Raw genomic sequence first — 20,190 nt, forward strand, 5'->3', positions numbered from 1 at the left:
GGAAAACGACTTCTTGAATTTTGTAACATGAATGCTGTAGGCTCCTGCCTGCTTGGAAGCCATGGTCCCTGGCCTCCCTCGTAGAAATCAGGCAAGTGACTGCTGGGTGATCCTCCCCTGTGAAGGCTGTCGGCTGCTGGGCTCTAGGGAGTCAGAATCGTCTGCTTACTTAAAGCTAGTGCTAAACATTCTTGCCCCACCCACTACTAGGGCAGTGGGCCTGAACATGAAGCGTTGCAATTCATTTCTCTCTGGTTTGTGGCCAAGTCAGAGTTATTTTTGGTGCCAAAAATGGAGGCTGAGTTTTTCTCTGTATGGAAAGTTTTACAAAACTTCCATTCTGAAGGGATAACCCTATTGTTAATTTAGCCAAAGTCGCATGTTGAGTTGCTGGCCAGAAAGCCATGGCTCCTCTGACAGTTTATGATTGGACATTCTTGTTCTTGTTCGTGGAGCTTGTGAGTGTGTGTTTCTTTTCCTTTTGGCGCTGCTGGGAAGGAATTGAACCCATGACCTGGCACATAGTAGGCAGGCACTTTACCAATGAGCTACACCCTAGGCCCCGCAAGTTGGGTTTTGATCTCACAATCACCTGCCCATTGATGTGAAGCCAGCCATCCTGCCCTGTCCCCTCCTCACACCTGAATCTGATCTCTGATCTATCTCCAGCAGGACTGGGGCCATGGAGCTATGCCCACTGACTGCACTGAAGAGAGTCCCTGGGCTCTGCTGACCACCAGGACATGATGGGGACCTTGCTGTGCTCTCTGGCCCGTGACACCTGTGACCCAGGGAATGGCTTTGGTCTCCAGAGCCAGAGGAGAGGGCATGCAGATGGGGAACTCTGACAGCTGCCCCAGGTCACATGCAGGTACCAGAGCTGCACACCACCAGTTACCAGAGGCGGACAGGGGCCGGTCACTAGAGCAAGCAGGGTCACACATCTGCAGCAGCCACCATGGCCCTGGGTCTAGAGAAGTTTCAGGTAAGGTGTGTCGGTGTGGTAAGTGGGATGAGGCTATTCATATCTTCTGCTCCTCCCAGAACTGGACACTCAAGGTCAGGCTGGCAAGGGAAGAGCAGGGAGGATTCAAATTCCTGGAGGTGGAGTCTGGAGCTTGGAACATTTATAAGGGAAGGCAGGAGGGAGAGTGAACTCAGGGCCGCCATGGAGGGCAGCTTCACTGGTCCCGATGAGTACCAGAAGTACTTCTCGCCCAAGGACTACCTGGACACCTACTATAGCTTTGAGCACGGCCCCTCACCAGAGACAGAGATGATCAAGTTTAGTCTGCAGTTTCTCCACAAGGTCTTTGGCCCAGGTGAGCAGAGATGGCCTTTCTTCAGGGATACTGCATAAGAGACAGAAAAACAGATGTTCTGGGTGAGATAGGTCCCCTCCAGGGGCTTTGGGGTTCTGGAGGTCAGGTCTGTCTCCCAGTTACCTTGGAGCTGTGTGCAGTCCAGGGGTCAGGATGTACAGAGTCCCAAAATTGCTCTCCATAAGCCCCTGGGGTTTGATGGGGGTGGTTTTCTGATCGTCGAGTGCAGCCTTGTTTTTCCGCCTGAGAAAGCCGAGGGCAAGTGTGGATAGTGGTGGGTTTAGGATTACTGCGTATCTGGATTGTGTATCTTGGATGTGGTGGTGACGAGGGCCTGGAGGAGAGGGGTGCAGGAATTCTGGATGAAGTGTCAGCCCTGACACAAACCTGCTGGCCTGGTCCTCAGCACCAGAGGCCTCAGCTGAACTATCTGTAGTGAACTGATAATTATTACCTGCTCTCAGGAAATCCAGGGTTAGCTCATGTACTACTGGCTTGGGCAGCCAAATGCTCACTCATTGGTATTGGGCTGGGGAACAGTGACCTGGGGCAACAAAATGCTGAGAGGCTGAGAGCCTGGTGGACAGGCAGGAGGGGAGGCAGAATCAGAGAGCAGCGATGGCCCTGAGCCCAGGTTCCTGATGCAGTGCTGGAAGCCAAGCTCCATTCCAGAAATCCTCTGCTCGCCCCTGGAATCTTCTGAGGTCCTCTTCCCACACCCTGCCGGAGTCCATCTAGGCAGAACATCCGAGAGAGGCCCTGCCCCGGTCAGCCCAGAGCTGAAAGGCCACCGTGCCATACATTGCTCAGAACACTCTAGTGTGGATCTGCTCTGGAACAAGGCTGGGACTCCTGCTGTCTGTGCAGGACAGATGAGTGCTTATCTGTTGGCCGAAAGAGATTGAGCTAATTGTTTAACCTTTCCCTGACTATGTTTCCTAATCCATAACACAGAAGTAAGAAGAATAGTCCTTGTGCAGGGTAGTTGTGGGTTGTGAAAGGAAATAAATGCAATAGGATTTGAGCAGGAACCTGGCCTATAGGAAGCTGCCAGGCAGTGATGGCCATCATGCTTGTAGCTGTGTCTCCTTAGGTAAAAGCAGGGTGCATGTCGCACTCGCCCTCAGACTGTCTTGGGTATCATCTATTTTGCCTGCCCACACCAGCCTCAGGGGTCTGTCGCTATCACAGGGGGCATCCGAGGGGAAACGCTGATCGATGTGGGCTCAGGCCCTACCATCTACCAAGTGCTGGCTGCCTGTGAGGCCTTCAGCGACATCACCCTCTCTGACTTCACTGACCGCAATAGGGAGGAGCTGCAGAAGTGGCTGAGGAAGGATGCGGGGGCCTTTGACTGGACCCCAGTGCTGAAATTCGCCTGTGAGCTGGAAGGGAACAGGTAAGAGACAGGGCTTGGGAAGTCCCTTTTTACTGGATCCCAATCTCCTTCCTCGGAGGCCTAACCGGCCTCAGTTGTCTTTGATCCTCAAGGATGTACCAGATGTTTTAGGGTGGGGGCACAGTAGATGGGCTCCCCGTGTTGGCATCAACCTGGTGAACTGTGGTATAGCCAGCTATGGCCACTGGGGACCGACCAGGGATTGGACCCATTCTTCCTCTCTCCTTTATTCCTTCCCTTCCCTTCCCTCCGCTTCTCTCCCATCCCCTCCTCTGCCCTTCCCTCTTTTTCCTTCCTTCCTCCATCCCTCTCTCCCTTCTTTCTTGCCCTCCTTCCTCTTTACCATCTCTACCTGTTGTGACATCATGACATGTGCCCATCACCCAATCTGGCACCCGGACACAAGAAGACTTACCTGTGCTTCTCCTGTGTTCCTTGCTCCCTTTCTCCCCTACCTGAGAAAATCACGTGTGAATTACATAGTTCTCATTTCCTTGCTTTCTGAAAATTGGTATTACCTGCCTGTGTAAGGCTGTTTAAATAGTGCCTTTGAACTTCCTAGTAGAGTAATTTGCTCTGTTATCTTCTAGGATTTACTGTTCATCACTCAACATTATGTTTTTAAGATAGCTATATCCATAAATTATCAGTGGCAATATCTTTCATTTATCTATCCATCCAACGATGTTTATGATGTCCTGACCACACTTCGGGATCTTTGTCCTTCGTGGGGACCAAGGGAAGGGGGCTCACAGGGAACTAGAGAGCAAGGTTCCTAGAAATGTTGTGGTCCACTCTCCCTGACTTTTTCCCACTGGGGAAACTGAGGCCTGGACCAAGGAAGTGCCTGCCGCCAGGTCACTGAGGGACAGGAATCCTGTGGGGTGCGGAGGGGCTTCCTTGATGATGGGGCTTCCTGGCAGCTTCCACATGCAGTCTTTGAACCTTTGCTCTCCTTGCAGCAGTCATTGGCAGGAGAAGGCTGAGAAGCTCCGGGCCACAGTGAAAAGGGTGCTCAAGTGTGACGTCAACCTGGGCAAGCCCTTAGCCCCGGTGGAGCTGCCTGCGGCTGACTGTGTGCTCACCCTGCTGGCCATGGAGTGTGCCTGCTGCAGCCTTGCCGCCTACCGTGCTGCGCTGTGCAACCTTGGCTCTCTGCTCAAGCCTGGTGGCCACCTGGTGACCAGCATCACACTGCAGATCTCCTCCTATATGGTGGGGAAACATCAGTTCTCCTGCCTGTACATTACGAAGGAGGAGGTGGAGCGAGCTATCCTGGATGCTGGCTTTGACATCGAGCAGCTCCTGCACAGTGAGCAGAGCTACTCTGCCACCATAGCTCCCAACAAGGGGATCTGCTTCATTGTGGCCCGAAAGCGGTCAGGGCCCTGAGCTGAGGGGTCAGCCAGGAGTCCCAGACCCTGAGCTGCGATGAGAGGGGTGGAAAATGGGTAACATCTAATGGCCCCTGCTTTCAACACTCACAGTCTACATTCTCAGGTCTGAGATTCTAATATCCCCGTTTAGAGATCTAAGTTTCTAACATACCTTGTCCTTGGACCCTAGGAGGACATTCCACTTCAAATACCCTGAGCTCTCTGACTCCCGTGTAACTCCAGAGCCCCCGAGACACAGTCTCAACCTTTACCCAGGATAGCGAAGACGAGGACAGTAGCCTGTTGACAGGGTTTCAAAACTAGCTCTACTAAGGCAAAAGCCCTGATTTTGCAGTGATGCCAACTTCTGTGGTGCAAATGCTCCCATCATGGCTGATCTCAAGCTACCAGGGGTTTAACTTCTGTCTTATGAAACTCCTAAAAATCTTAGCATCAGCTCTCACACACAGATATGAGTCAGCCTAAACAGATAAGGGCTGGGAGATTTAGCAAATAAAAAATATAGGATGCTCAGTTAATATAATTTTAGATGAATGAAATAACGTTTTTTAAGGATAAGTATGTCCTCCAAATTGTATGGGATGTACTTCTCCTAAATATTATTTGTTGCTCATCTGCAATTTATTTTTACCCAGGTGTCCTCTATGTCATCTGGAAAACCCACTCTAGCACTACACTTCCAGCTCCAGAGCTATAAGAGGTCCTGCCCAGGAGTCAGGACTGTGTCTAGAACATAGGTGTCTTTGCGTAAACTAGATAGGGGTCTTCTGCTAGGACACATTACCAGAAGGTGTCCTCCTGGTTGATGAGTTGTCCAAAGGTGCCTTGTGTTCCTTTCTCTGGGCACTTGCTGGAAGAACAAGTCCCTTCCTTGAGCTGACTTGATCTCTCCCTTGAGCCCCTGTTGCCAGACCCTCCCCTTACCCCCTCAGTTGTCACCTCTGTGTGGGGTCCACCCTGATGAGCTGGACACAGCCACCCTCAGAAGAGTCAGGGAACCAGGATTCTAGTCTCAGCCCTGCCATTTCTCTGGACCTCGTGTTCCCTACCTGTGGGGTAAGAGGAAGAGGTCTCATCTAATAATTTACTGGAAAGTTTTAGGGGCAGGCATAGATGCAAAAGTGCTTGGAGAAGTAAAAGATTTTGTACAAATTAATACGTTGGCATGAATTTTCCAGAGGGTCAGAGCTAGAATAGCTTTTGAGAATTACCAAGGCCTCTCCAGATTTTTCTAACCCATTAAGTAAGCCAGGTGGCTTCCCTAGAGACATACAGGGTTGGAATGGGAAGCCCGGTGTCCTTCTTCCTGGCCCGTCCCACCTACCAGATGTCTGGGGCTTAGCAGGGAAGGGAGTCCCCTCATCCTCAGCTCTCTTAGCCCGAGCACCCCTCTGCCTTCCTCATTCTCAGAATCATGCAGACCCCAGCTGAGCACTGGTCTCAGAAGACCCCTCTGGACTTGTCTGGAGAGGCATGGTGTAGGGTGGCTCCAGGCCAGGAACTCATGTCCAGGAACAGGGGAGAGATGGGCAGAAATGAGCTGGGGTCTGGAATTTTGATCACATATGAAGTTTCTCTCTTCAACATAGGTTGGATTCTGAAGGGTTGCAGACAGGCAATGCCCAGGGGAGGGGCTGTCAAGGAAAGGAAGTGGCGAATGTGTTCCTCTTTCTGGGTGGGGACCTCCCGTGGAGGGCGAGCTGATCGAGACATGGGCAACAGACACGGAGCAGCAAGTTCTGGGCCTCGCTGCTGTGGCAGTTTGGTGTGTGAGAGTAGAGGAGGGTGGAAGGCTGTGAGGAAGACTCCAGGGGCTGGTGGGAGCTGCTGGCATGTTAGAGTGGCCAGGCTGGATGGGGACTGCGCTGTGTACCTGCCCTGTGTGCACATGTTGATAACCTGCACTTGCTACACACATTAATAAAACACATAGATTCACCCTGGCTACTAGCAGAACCTGTAATATGCTGCTGAAACCGCGGGGTCTAGGGGGCGTGTGTGAGGAGGTGCCGGAATTTTTAAAAGGACGCAGTCCCACTCTGGCTTTCCTTTTCAGGTAGGGGAATTACATTTGTGCGTCATGCATGACTCCTATGTATAGTAGATTGCTACCCTCCTAGGAGGTTTCCTAATATAGGATGTAATACCAGATTTACCTCTAATGCCTTCCCTGTCTTTTCCCCCAGTTAACTTGTCGTTTAGAGACTCAAGGACAACAGAGCTAGGGTCTCTGTGATTAACACGGTGTTTACTCACAGTTACAAAATGGCTGTTCTAGCACCAGGTAGTATGCATAGTTTTAATTAGGTAGTGAAATGGAGGGAAGGTGCTTGATATTTGTTCTTAAAATGAAAGCCACAGTCCAGAACCTTCCAGCACACTTCAGTTTTGTCATGTGTCACCTCTTGTACCACCCCCAGTGGCACTGTGGACTAGGAAAGGAAGTACACCCCTGTACTACCAGCACCTGGGGTGAGGTGTGAGGACATTTGAACTCCAAATGGCTTGCCTAGCCCTGCCCCTATGGCACCTCCTGTTGAAGCCCCAGTGGCCTCTCTCTTGCTGTGGCGTTGCTCACTGCCTGCTGCTTTCCTTAGCTTATGTCTCGCATTCCTGGCATCTCCAACTGGTGTCTCTCAACTTGTTTGGCTCCACTCTCAAATACACAGTGCCCTCTCAGGACGCACAGTATCACCTCCCAGAGGTCTTCTGAAATCTGGGGTGGGAACATTCATGACCCTGTAAAGCTTGCATTCTGCAACCTTGTAAAACCAGCACCACATGGATAGCACCAAGACCTGGTGCCATCTCCAGTAGTAGCCAGGTCCCCTTGGTTTATGGCCCCACCAGACTCTTAGTGCCTGGATGGCTGAGTACTGTGAACTGAAGCCTAGAGAACCAAATCCTTAGATGGCTCTCTAGGCCTTCTTGCATAGGGTGCCCTGTAGCAGTGTTCTCAAAAGAAAATCTTTTACTTTTGTCATTCTTCGTCTTCAAGTGTGGGTCTTACATGTTCTCAAGTCATCCTTCCTATTGTCCTGAGGAGAAGTACTTGGAGTATTTTAATGCTAGTCTTTTCAAGAACCAAGAAGCTCTCCTGTGCTCCAGCTTTACACATTGTTTCATTTGTGGTGCAACTGAAAACTTTTAAAATGAGCTTTTTTGCTCATGCTTCTCTGTAAATCTCTTTAAAAGCAGTGAGATTTGTATTATACCAGTCCGGGGCTCCTTCTCTACCCAGCATCTCCAAACCTCTCCAAACTCCTCCAGTGAACCATTTCCGAAAGGTTCTGAATCACATGCTCAGGAAACATCACAACAGCAACCCAACTTCTCTGTCTGAGTCACTTTCACATTGCTGGGACACAATAATTGACAACCACGACTTAAAGGAGACGTTTATTTTGCTTCACATTTGTAGTCCTCGATTGGCTGGCTCCAGGGCAGACTCAGGCTGGCCAGCGCCCCTGGCAGAGGAAATCTGTTCCCATCAAGCCATCCAGGAAGCAGACAGAGAAGGGAAGAGTTGCAAAGAAGATTCATCTTTCCACATCATGCCCTCAGTGGCTGGACTCTTCTGACCAGACTCCACTTTCAAACAAAACGTCAACTATATCACCCCATAATCCAATCTTCTTTCAAAAGCCTTGCCCTTGAGTGCGTGAATTTCATAGGTGATGTCTAGATATAAACCATACCAGCCAGCTAATTCCCAGCCTCCTCAGCCATGTTCTTTTGTGTTAAACGTGACTGGTCCTGGCTTTGTTCTTTTCCCCTAAGCCCACTTGTCTAGAGCCCATTGCCTCATTCATGCCATTCCCATGCCAATCCTAGGGGAACTGTAGGCCTGACAGGAACAAGAAACCAGGACCCTCTGTACCAGGGTCACTGGTCTCCGGATGGAGATTTCTTCCCCAGCCTGAGTGCCCCCAGGAGGAGGCAGCAGCTTTCTCTGCAGATGGAGCCCAGGTCCAATGGAGGATGTCCTATCCGACTCCATAGGACTCAGCTGGACATGAGGGCCATTCTGTATCTCCTGCATGCCTCAGGCCTCTCCCAGGTGATCACTGGCGAGTTGGCTGAGAGCCTATTCTCAGAGCTCTGCACTCAGTCTTCCCACCTCTGGTATGCACCACCCCTACTCTGTAGGGGAGCTGCCTCCAGAACACTGGGGTGAGAGGACTGGGTCAGGCTGTGGTGGCTGTGCATATTCCACCCAAGGCCCTGAGGAGAGAGGCACTGCCTGGCCCTCCTGTGCTGGGTGCCTTCTATCTGCCCTGCAAGGGACCTCTCTCCTGGCTCATCAGAGCAGGTTTTATCCCTCTCTACCTCTCCTGAGGGGCACTTCTGACTGCCTTGTCCTCCCACCGATAGCACTATCTGTGTGAGTTCAGGGTCACAATGAGGAGGTCTAGGGTGCTTTGGATGGGTGAAAGTCTGTCCCATGTTACCCTGCTGTGGTCTGCCAGGTCCTGGGACCTCATCCTCCGCTATATTGGTGTCCATGTAGACCCAGACCAGGAGCGGAGCCTGAGGGTGTCAGGTGAGCTAGAGCCTGGGGGTGTCTGATGAGCTGTGGGGAGTGTGGATGAGCTGCTCCATCACATTGCCAGAGGCAATGGCCTTGACTGGACCTCTTGTTCTGACCTCTCAGGATAGTAGCCAGACAGCTGGGAAAATCTTGGTATCAAGTCATTAAAGAAAGCTTTCACAATGTCCTTCCAACCCAGCTGGCCTGGATAGGAGCCACCTGGTGAGCTCCATGTTTCCATTGCTTTGGCCTTGGAAAGGGGACAGTTGGGCAAGCAAATACGGTTCTCTGGAAATCTACGGACTCCCTCCCCAATAAATACTCAACTCTGCCCTACCATCAAGGAGCCTGGTGGTGGGGAGCGTCCATGCTCCAGTATTCTCTGTAGAGCTTCCTGAGGAGAACCCCTTGCTCCTCATGTTGTCACAAAGCACCTGGTCTCATGCAGCAGGCCTTGTCTCCCTATTTTAAGCTCCATAAGAGATCTGATGCATTCTTCTAACACAACCAACAGGGAACCAGATAGAATTGGAGAGGGGGCACCTCTATGAACCCCGGCTGACAGACTCACACAAACACAAGACCTCATTGAAACACAGATGGACAGAGCCACAACTGTGCAGAGATGTGTATGACTACACACACACACACACACACACACACACACACACACACACAAAAGCTCTGAAAGCTGTGCTATGTTCCCTAATTATCCCTCCAGTGTCCCTCCTTTTCCTCCCCTCTCTTTCCTCTGTATCTTAGGGGCACAGAATTAATAATGTACTTTGGTTCATGACATACTGTTATCACTGGTCTCTCCGTGGCCATCTTTTATTAACTAATGAACCAATAAAAATAATAAAACAAATGTTTAAAAAGTAAGTGCTCTAATGACACTGATGGTTACTCACATTCATCTGTGTGATTCTTTCCTGCCAACTGCTTTTCTGAATCTTATCATCTTTATTTCTTTGCTTTTATTTTTATAAAATTTTACCGAACCTTTATTTTCCCACAAATTATCATTTCATAGTTTAAGTTTTTAAAAGTTCACATAAAGATACTATGCTGTCTGTAACTGTTATGGTTGGGATCATAAATCCCCCATGCCCACCCCCCCTCCCCCAGTTTATATGCTTAAGGCTTGGTCATCAGTTTGCGGCACCCCTGAGGGGATGGTGGACTCTTTAGGAGACAGAGCCTAGAGGAAGGAAGTGAGGTCACAAGGGATGTGACTTTGAAGGGAATATTGGGATCCAGCCTCTTTTCCTTTTTCTTTACTTCCCAGCATCCATGAGTGAGTGGACCTCCTCTGCCATGTGCTCCTGCCATTATGTACTATACCACAAAGTAACAAGGTCACATGATCATGGACTGAACCTTCCTGAAACCATGAGTCAAAATAAACCTTTCTCCCTTATATGTTGTTTGTCCTGGATATTTTGACAGAGTGATGGAAAGCTGACCCACACAGACATTTGTAAAGACCGAGTCCTTATTTGGATGATATTATTGCTTGTGTATTATTTATAAGGAGTCATCATTGAGGATGTTGCCTTCCATTTGCATTCATGTAGGTGGACTCCTGTGCTCAGTGGGAATGTTCCAGCTCACAGGAACGGTGTGGAGAAGTCAGGGTGACTTGGAGGAAATCTGCAGGAAAGGAAGGGACGTATGTGGTAATCTGGTTTCCTCAGATTTCTGTAAGGATATCTTTGCCTTTCCCATACTGACAAGACACTTTTTACTTGACACTTTAAGGTTATCATGTTCCCAGGAGTCAGATATGTGTTTGGAAGAAGAGCTCATCGCTCCACCTCTTGCATAACCATTTCATTCCATGTGGTGAAAAGATTCAGAGCCAGGAGAGTCTCTCTCTCTCTCTCTCTCTCTCTCTCTCTCTCTCTCTGTCCCTCTCTCCAGCCTAAATTTTTCCCTGATTACTAATAGCTGCAATTCTCTTAATTGGCCTCTCTGCTTCCATACTTGCCCCTATACATGCCATTCTCAACACAAGAACCAGAAAGATCCTGTCAAACCTAAGCCGGAGCTTTTCTCTCTTCCTCTCTCAAGGATTCCCAGTTCGGAGTAAAAGCTGGAGTCCTGAGGATGGACACACAGGTGGGTCCTTGTTTTCTCAGTCTCACTGCTCCCCTCTGGCCTTCCTATTTCACACACAGTCACGCCGGTGCCATCTCAGGGCCTTTTCATTGGCCATGCCCTCTGCCTGGGTGCTAAAACTCTGTATCTTAGTTACTTTTCGTTCCTGAGACAAAACATCCCACACCTAAAGTTAAAGGAGGAAAGATTTATCTGGTTCACATTTTGCAAGTTTCAATCCATTGTTGGTGGGCTCCAAGGCAGGGTGACATGGCAGAGGGGGATCGCAAAGGAGAAACAGTTCTTGGCAGGCAGAAGGCAGCAAAGAAGTAAAGTAGTAACAACAGCAACCAAACTTGCCTTTCCAGGCTACCTGTTTCTTGGGTGGTATCACTCACCCCCTGGGTGGGACGCTCTTAATCCCAGCATCATATCTTCAATCCCAGGATCACCCACTTAATCCTAGCATCACACACCCTAGATCCAGTCACCTCTGAAAAAAAACTCATCTCTGACCTCATGAGGCTTTCAGGGCACGTAAGCCATAACACTCTATATTAGCCACACCCTCTCATCCTTCAGATTTTTGCTAGGATATTACTATCTATGTAATCTTACCTGATGAACTTTAAAAAATGTTATTTCTGATCTCCGTCAAAAACTAATACTCCTGTATCATTTTCTCTTTAAATTTATGATTAAAAATATTTATGACACGATTTTAAAAGTCAGTGTGTTTTTTAAATTTGTTTTTATCTGTATCTCCCTATTCTCATTGCCCTCCATGTCTCTCCTTCCAAGAAGATACAGATTTTACAGTGTTAAATCCACAGTATCTGAACATCTGAAACCCAGAAAGCTCCACTACATATTTATTAATGAGTAAATGAATGGATAAATGAATGGCTTTTTTCTCTTTGCTCCAATGTCACTTTGATCTGCCTCTATGGAGAGGACTCTTTCTTCTGACTTATTACGTAACACCTAGTATCTATGATAAGCCATCTGTTACCGGAGCATAAATCTGTTTTGTGCCATTTTCAAATTACTACACATCCATTAGTGTCTTTGCAACTGGAGCAGAGCATCCCCTGTGTACAGATCAGGTTGTCTCCTGCAGCTCTGTACCCACAACTGAACACATGTGCATGGTCTCACCTGGTAGTGAGTGCTTAAATGTGCCTTCTCAGAGAGCTGTGATGGGTCAGAGGGAGAGGATGCCCACTGATTATAATGCAACCCATCATGTAACAGAGATGTCCTTGGGAGACTGTGCAGCACGGTTATGGTTGCTTCCCAACTGTGGAATGAGTTGATTTTCGATGCGTGTGTTCCTTTCTGGTTTTGTATTTGTTTTAATGTATATTAGAGATTTATCAAACACACCAGATCTATAGTTTTGTGGATATTATTGTTTGGGAACCCTTTCTTTTTAAAAGAAAATTTAAAACATGGATGCCAGGTTAAAGAAAATAATAGGTTAACAGTATAAATGTGATGGGCTGTGTTATGTTCCCCAAACTAATATGTTAAAGTCCTGATGCCTGGCACCTCAGAATGTGACTGCATCTGGTGACAGGCTCTTTAAAGAGGTGATTAAGTAAAAATGAAATTATGGTGGTGTGCTGTAATCCTACTGACTGGTGTCTTTACAGGAAGAGGGGATAAGATGCAAACTCACACAGAGCGAAGCCACTGTGAAGACACAGGAAGAAGATGCCAATCTCTAAGCAAAGGACAGAGGCTCCAAAGAATAACCCCATGACACATTGATCTTGGACTTCCAGGCTCCCAGACTGTGCGACAATAAGTTCACTGTTGTATGTTGTTATGATAACCCTAGCAAACCAATACAATAGGCGAGGCGCAGCTGTGGTGGAGATCATGAAAATGGTACTCAAGTGGCTGAGTTTGGGGAAGTGGCCCCAGATAAAGATATGATCTTGGCTGGAATCGCAGCTTTTCCAGTTCTTGGTTGCATGGCTTCCAGGAAAATTTTTACCTTTCTGAGTCTCAGTGTCTGATTTTAAAGAATAGGACCAATAGTGACCACAATGCCAGGAGTCTGTGAGTATTAAAGACAGGGTCATATGTATTATATAAGTCTCCTGATGTTCAAACCATAGCAGTCTCATTGTGGGAAAGCTGTCACCAAGGGGGGTGGGGACTTGTCCTTTAATTCAGACTTCCAGAAGCAGAGTCCGGCCACCCAGGCCAGGTGTCAGTGAGTCCAGAAGGGGCTCGGTGCTATGAGTGGACCATAGGGGCCCCTTCACTGTGAGTGTGACTCTTTAGGAACAAGGAGGCAGGCATGCGTTCCACTTTATATCTGGGGAAATGGAGACTCAGATTGCATCCATAACTTGTCCTGGGGCCAGCAGATTGCAGTGGTGATTTGTCCTAGGGCCAGCATCAGCCCTGAATCCAGAGTCCGGGCCTAAGCCCTTGGCTGCCTTTTGCAGCTGCCTTCTGGACTGAGAAAACACGCTAAAAAGGGGGTGGGGGGAGGCGCGCCGGGGATTTAGCTCAACGGTTCGGTGGCCTGCCTTGCAAGCAAGGACCTGAGTTCAATCCCCGGTACCAAAAAACAAAACAAAACAAAACAAAAAAAAAAAACCAGAAGCATAAAGAAACCACGCGTGGAGGCCCCTCCCTTTCTCCCCGCCTTCCTGCAGGCGGCTACCAGGGAAGGGGAGGAGCTCTCGCTAGCTCACAAGCCACTGTCGCCACGGCAACACGACCATACTGGGCTCAACGGATTGCGAGGCCTGGAGCTGTGACCGTGGAGGCCTCGTGGGCAGAACCGACAGCATGGACAGCCTCTTTGTGGAGGAGGTGGCCGCCTCCCTGGTCAGGGAGTTCCTCAGCAGAAAGGTAATGGTTCACCCCTCCGAAGCCCAGGCCGTGGTTCTAGTGTTGGGTAGCACTCTGGGACTTTGCTGGCCTCTTTCGGGAGGGAGTGTTCCTGGCCTGCTGCTGCCAGCGTCAGAGATGCCCCTACTGGTGCGCCCCTTTCTCAGGATAGAACTACATTTCCCAGGAGCCATTTCTGTCACTGTACCGGGGCGCTTCCGCAAAGCCTGGCGGGATGGCAGTTCCTCTCCTTCCTGAAGCCTCTGCTCTGAGCAGGGGTGGGCAGCAGCTGGCTGGGCAGGGTCTCCAGGGCGAAGCTAAGTATTTCTGGCTCCGGGTTCTGCAGGTGGGCTGCAGCCCGAGCTGGGTTTTCGGCCTCCAGGATTACTCGTTCCAGGACCACTGGGAAAACACTTCCCCCAACGAGCCCAAAGGGCTGAGAAAAGTTCTTGAGAGTCAAACCGTTAGTCATTTTAATCAATGATGAGAGTCCCGCTGTAGTACTAATTTTTTTTGTAGGAGAAATTTGTAAATTCTCCTTGTGTTTTTGTCCCAGGAGAGTTTTAAAGTATTTAAATTGCTCTGGCAGTGATGGCGTCCTGGGTGTGGAAGGGGCTGGTTGGGGATCACCAACGGGAGGTGCTGGGAATCATCCATTTATTTATTCTATGAGAAGTACCTGAGGGCCATGCGCTAAGGGTTCTGTTTTGTGTGATGCACTGTTGAGTTGGGCTGGGGGACGTTTGTCTGAGGTTGACCCTCCCTGCCCTTCCGCGCTTTTGCTTTGTTTTTTGAGATGGTCTCAGGAGATCCTCCTGCCTCAGCCTCCTGAGTGCTGAGATCACAGGTGTGCACCATCACGCAAGGCTCCCACACAACTATCTGAATGGAGAAGTTGGATGGAGGAGGTTCAAATATTTGTTACTAGTTTGCAGTGTGAAAGTGTAAGCTTCTGCATGTTACTGTCTTTATCTCTAAAGTAGAAAAATCAGATTCACCTTTTGCAGATTTGAAATGAGCATTAATAATAATACAGTATATGGGTAGCTCCCAGGCCTTATGTCTGACACACAGATAAAATGTGCACATAGGTATTAACTTTATACCTGCGTCCCCATCTCTGACGTACACTTGTTTTGAAAGTGCTTTCGTATGCTTTTCACATTTTATTTTATTTTTTTGTGGTAAGGGGATTGAACTCAGGGCCTTGTGCATATTTATATTTTGTTTTTATTTAAATTGTTTTAATGCATCTGGCTTCATCATTCTTGCTTTGACCTTCCATCACCGGGCCTGGCTGTTGGGTGTCAGTGACACACCCTGCGAGGCTGACCGCTCCCAGTGTTTCCTTTACATCTGGGCATCAGGCAGAACTCTGAGAGAGGGCTTCCTCAGGCCCTTCCTTTCTTGGACACGGACGAGATCAAAAGTCTCGAAGACACCCATGGGTGCCTGACAGCACGACTCCAGCTTACCATCCCATCCTCATTTTTAGCCTCTCCCCTATTTTTTCCCCTGATCCACCCAGGTCCACCCCAACCAAATTCCCTCTTCCGGAGAGCTTCTCAGGTGACTTCAGCCAGAGTGATCCTTGACTCATGTTGTCTGGGTGTGCCTATTGGTGCGTCTGTCACAGTTAATAATCCACCTGTGTCGCTGTCCACACGCGGCCCCAGGGATGACCCCTGAACAGGGCAGCACTTTAGAAGCCGCCTAGTCCCCTTGGCCTCCTCTGCCTCCCATGTCTCGTCATCACACACGAAGGTCCTGAGAGTAGAAAGGAGTGGGCCGAGTCACTCAGGAAGTCACGCAGAGCTGGGTGGCTCCTGGTCTCACCCAGCTCAGGGCTTCTGCACAGGCTTCACACGGGCAGCTACTCAGCAGTCTTGAGCAGAATTTCCATCACGGAACCAGGCACCTTCTGGATGCTGTTTTCTCAAATTCTTCGAAGTGTCCTGAGAGAGATAAATAATTTCATTGTTCTTTTTCACACAGTATGATTGTGAGACCAGGTGACCAAAAAACTCACCCAGGGTGAGCAGGCTAGACCAAAGCACTACCCTGCTCAAACCCTCCTCTGACTTCCTATCACTGTTTGATCCTTCAAGACCTGGCTTTCCCCTAGACCTCTTCTTCTGAAGCAGAACTTGAAGAAAAATGAGTTTTTCCCAACCTTGGATCCCTGCTCCATAACTTCTTGTTCTGGTACAGATAAACTTGGCAACTATGTCCTATAAACACATTTTATGTCATTCGCACAAGTTTCATGAGGCTCTGTCTTCTATCAAGGAGAAATTATAAAACTTCCTGCCCTTGTCCTGTTTCTGTAAACTTGCTTGCTACATCATTAGGAAGACCAACCCCTTTGACCCAGTGTATAAACTGGAACCTTCCCTTTTCTTCCCCACTCAACCTCTGGACATTAGTCTGTTGAGTCGTTCAGTCTGTGTTCACCTAAAACCTAAATGAATCTTCCTGTTTCCCAGGGGTCACTCCAATCTCTTAAATCCTGCCGCACTTCCACCCTGGCTTCCATAGTCCTCTACCCTCCAGCCATGAGGGTGTCCTTGGACTCCCTAAGTGTAGTCTGCTCTCAAGGAGACTCCTGAGAAGCCCCTGGTAGTGTCAGGGTTCGGTGACTCCTCTAATGTGATGGGTTCTGTGATCCCTCCTGCAGCGATCCAACCCCAATGTGACACCCTTTCCTGGGGCTCAGGCTTGTTCATACTAGTGCTGCACCCTTTTTGTGATCTCAATTCCAAACATCCCACCTTGCCTCTTTTCAGCGCATTCCTCTTCTCAGTCCCACACAGCCTATTTTTCAACCTTACCCACGTGTGTATCCATCGTTCCTGCCAACTTTTCTGTCTTACCCACCCACTGTCATAATCACGTGCTTCCTAACCTGCTTCACACTCTTGCCCGTCTCTCCTCCTTCCCTTATTCTTCTCTTAGCTGGGTAAAAGTCAGCTCAGCCTCCTCCGTGTCTGCCCCTGCAGACCCAAAAGAGATTACAGAACATCACCACCAAGCTGACGACATCACTTTAAGGCCATGGCCGCTCACACGGTGGTGTCCCAGGGGTGCTTGTGTACCTGATCACTCTCAAATCCTGGGTAGCACCCCACTTTCTCTCTCCTCATCCCAAAGTTCTTTCCGCATCTGAATTCACTGAAAAAGCAGAAGTTGTCATGAGAAGCGAGAATGGTCAATAGGCTCCCACCTGTACATGTATAAACCTTTCTGGGCCCAAACCAGTCACTCCATCCCCGCTTGATTCCCTGAATAATCCCCTCTCCATACATCCTTCTGGGATATTCTTATCAGCACACATACAGGCTCCTACTTCACCCCAGCTTGACCCCCAAACCTTGTGGCTGGGAGTCTTTACCTCTCCCTTTACAGCCACACCCCATGAAAGAGCTGTGTACTCTGATTCCACCTCTGCCTCCAACTTTCTCAGCTTATTTTATTTATTTTATTTTTTTGGTACCAGGGATCAAACTTGGGACCTTGTGCTTGTGAGGCAGGCAGTGGCACCACTGAGCTGAATCCCCAGCCCCTTCCTCTCAGGCTCATTTTAATTGGGCTTTTATCCCCACAATCCAGGGAGACTGCTCTTATCAAAATCCTCACTGATCTCTCATTTTCACTGCTTGCTCTCTTTGAACTGAGAATTGTGTTTGCAACAGTTGATTATGCTCTTCTTCTTGGCTCCCAGGTGACATCTGCTTTTGTCTTTCCCTCACCTTCTCTGGGGGTTCCTTCTTTGTCCCCCACCCCTTCCCTGATTTGTGCTGTGAATGCGGATCAAAGACTCACTATATGGCTATTTTCCCTTCTACTTTCCATGTGTTCTTTAAGCATCTCAGCCAGTCTTATGGGTTCCGGTATCCTCTATCTGCAGATTATCTCAAAATGTCTATCTCCCGCTGGCCTCACCCTGAACTGAACTCTTTGACTATGCTATATTTCCATGTGGATGTCTAATTATCTCATCCTGCCTCTGACAGTGGCTCGACTCACAACATTTTTAGCACCAAATGTGTGTCTTCTGCCCCGTAACAACAAGGTCTCCAACACTTTGCACACCAGCTGAGTGTCCTACAATTCCCCTCAATTCTGACACTACCTAGAGTCAGCACACACCCTACAGGTTAGGGGCTCTTTTCCTTCTTATGAACCTGCATCCAGTCCATCAGACAGTCTGTGGGCTTTACCATCAGAACAGACAGAGAAAGCAGCCACTTCTTATCACCTCTGCCCTGGTACGTGTCACTGCTGTCTGTCATGTGAACTGTGAATTGTTCAGTGGCCCCCTAAGTTGTTTTTGCTTAATCACCTGTCTCCTATATTGTGTTTTCAACCTAGCCCCCAAGTGATCCTTTAAAAATGTTAGTCCCTCACCCTTCTCTTCTCAAATCCTCCTGTAGCCCTTCCTTCTTTTTTTTTTTTTAAATAGAGTTTATTGGTACATTTGAGGTATACAGTACAGTTACATTCATTATTGGGATCTTGTACCTTTACATGACAGATCGTGGTTCCCATTTTTTCCCCTTGTCCCTGCCCTCCTTTCACCCCTTCCTCCCCTCCCCATTTACAAACACTTTATTTCCATTTTTTCATTTTCTCGTATTTTTTTGTTTTCCCTTATTCCCTTTCCGCTACTCTTCCCACTTTCTCTACACCTTTAGTCCTTTTCTTCCTATTTCACATTGTCAATTATCTCATTAGGATCTTATGTACTGTTATAGTTTTTCATACCAGAGTAGTCCTTCCCTCTTCACCAAAGCCTATTTGCTTTTTCCTTGTCAGGCCCTGGGTGACCTTTCTGACCTGATATCTCCCCTTTGTTCCTTGGCCATAAAGCTGTAGATGCACTAGCTCTTGCAATTGCCACAGGTCCTTTGCACTTGCTATTTCTTGCCTGGAACACTACTCTCCCAAGTGTCTGTCTGGGCTGACCCTTCATTTCTCTCATATTTCTGCTCATTGTCACCCAATCAGTGAAGCTTTCCTGGCCATTTTTCACAAAATAGCATTCCTTCCCCACACCAGCTCCTGGGTCTTTCTGTTTTCTTACCCTACTATATATACCTTTCTCCCCACAGCATATTAGACTTCTTGTCTTTCCCCTATGGAATGTAAGCTGTAGGAGGGTAGATCTTTGACCTGTTCACCTCTCTGCCTCTAGCAGATGGACTGGTAAATGAGTGGTTCATGCCTTTCAGCTCACAAATGGGGAAACCAGAAGACAAGAGAGCACGTGGTGATGCCAAACAAATAGCTGCTTATCTAAAATAGCTCCCTTTGTCTTTCTATTTGCTTTTCCTGTATTGTTTCCATAGTGGTGCATATTAGCAGCTGCATGACTGAATGCTTACCATTGATTTATAGGCTGATTTCCCCAAAGAATGTTAGCTCTTATTCTTTCTGCATCCCTACGTCTACAGCAGAGCCTGGAACATAGTAGGTATAGGGCCCGTGTTTTTTGAGTGAAATATTGAGTGGGCTGGATGGGGTTGAGGGTTTGTTGACTCCTGAGAACATCCTTGTAAACTTCCCCAAGTGCTTGCATCCTTCACACGAAGAGGGTGTTAAAGGTACCAACATTTGCTGACTGGAACTATCGATGAACATACAGATATCCACCAGAGAGGGAGGATCCTTTCATGTAGAACGTCCCATACCACATTAGGTGGGAAGGCCATGGTTAAGCCCACATGAACCACAAGTGGTTGCTTTGGAGCCCCACCTCTCCTTCCAGTTGACTCTCCCTCATGTGCTTCATCTACCGTGCTCCAACAGCCACATGCATTTCTTTCTGTGCCCTTTCCCTAAGACCTCTTTTTCACTCTCCTTGTTCCAAGGCCATGTTCATTCTTGTAGTTGCTCCAGTGAACCTCCTTACCGAAATTCATAGCAGGCAGCAGGTCTGGTCTTGTTTTTCAACTAGCTAGCATCTCTACGAAATTCTGAATACAAAGGCTAAAGGAAAAGTCAAGCCTGGCCTAGCACTGGAAGTCTGGGATCCCATCTGGAGCAAGGAATCCCTTGACACAGGCTGAGAGGCTGAGAGGTTTGTGAGGCATTGTCTCATCCTTTAGACATTTGATGCCCACAGTGGCTCCCAGGATTATAGGCAGCAGCTGCTGGGGTTGTTTTTCAAGTAGAAGCCAGGTGCTTGTGACAAGAGTAATTTACCATTGTCAGGACCTCAGTCTTTGGGCCAGGGTGGGATGAGAGACAGTGGCTTTTCTGGCTACTTACTACACATTTACCAGGGGCTTCCCATGGATCAAGGTCCCAGAATCACAGGTTCAGAGGCTGGAGTGGTCAGTTGTGTGATTCTCCCATGTAACTAGGAAACCCTCCTTGTCTCCTGGTTTCTCCATTTGGGAAATGAAGGGAATGAATATTGGCCCCTTGTTTATTTTTTCTTTTATTTTTAAAGCTTTGTATTCCAACTGTACTTCATACTTACAACTGTAGGGCCAAGCTCCAGACCTCAGAGTTGGCTCTGGATGTGTAGGTTACCTGGATTTTACTGCTTATCAATACAAAGGGCTGTCAACCCCAGCCTTAGCT

The 20,190-nt window shown here is 48.4% G+C and overlaps 2 protein-coding genes across 5 annotated transcripts in view; both read left to right on the forward strand.

Moving 5' to 3' along the window:
• The first annotated feature begins 1,139 nt into the window (after window positions 1-1,139).
• On the forward strand, window positions 1,140-9,129 carry LOC104865004 (indolethylamine N-methyltransferase). Of its 2 annotated transcripts, none has more exons than XM_010628325.3 (3): window positions 1,140-1,322; window positions 2,514-2,721; window positions 3,687-9,129. In XM_010628325.3, the coding sequence occupies exons 1-3, from the start codon at window positions 1,169-1,171 to the stop codon at window positions 4,111-4,113; spliced, it is 789 nt and encodes a 262-aa protein (XP_010626627.1). In that variant the 5' UTR covers window positions 1,140-1,168; the 3' UTR covers window positions 4,114-9,129. The 2 variants fall into 2 exon arrangements, with proteins under 2 accessions (XP_010626627.1, XP_010626626.1); XM_010628324.3 differs by having other exon boundaries at window positions 1,141-1,322; window positions 3,684-9,129.
• Window positions 9,130-13,344: 4,215 nt separating this feature from the next.
• The window catches only part of Mindy4 (MINDY lysine 48 deubiquitinase 4), a 110,954-nt gene continuing 104,108 nt past the window's right edge, over window positions 13,345-20,190 (forward strand). For 2 of the 3 annotated variants that reach the window (XM_033757586.1, XM_010628329.2), the window contains exon 1: window positions 13,345-13,623. In XM_033757586.1, the coding sequence (XP_033613477.1) occupies window positions 13,561-13,623 (63 nt within the window). In that variant the 5' untranslated portion in view covers window positions 13,345-13,560. The remainder of the gene's footprint in view (window positions 13,624-20,190) is intronic. The other variant, XM_010628328.2, reaches the window with a different exon arrangement.

This window comes from Fukomys damarensis, unplaced genomic scaffold (genome assembly GCF_012274545.1).
Source record: "Fukomys damarensis isolate Sample0158 unplaced genomic scaffold, DMR_v1.0_HiC HiC_scaffold_4, whole genome shotgun sequence".
NCBI classification, from domain to species: domain Eukaryota; kingdom Metazoa; phylum Chordata; class Mammalia; order Rodentia; family Bathyergidae; genus Fukomys; species Fukomys damarensis.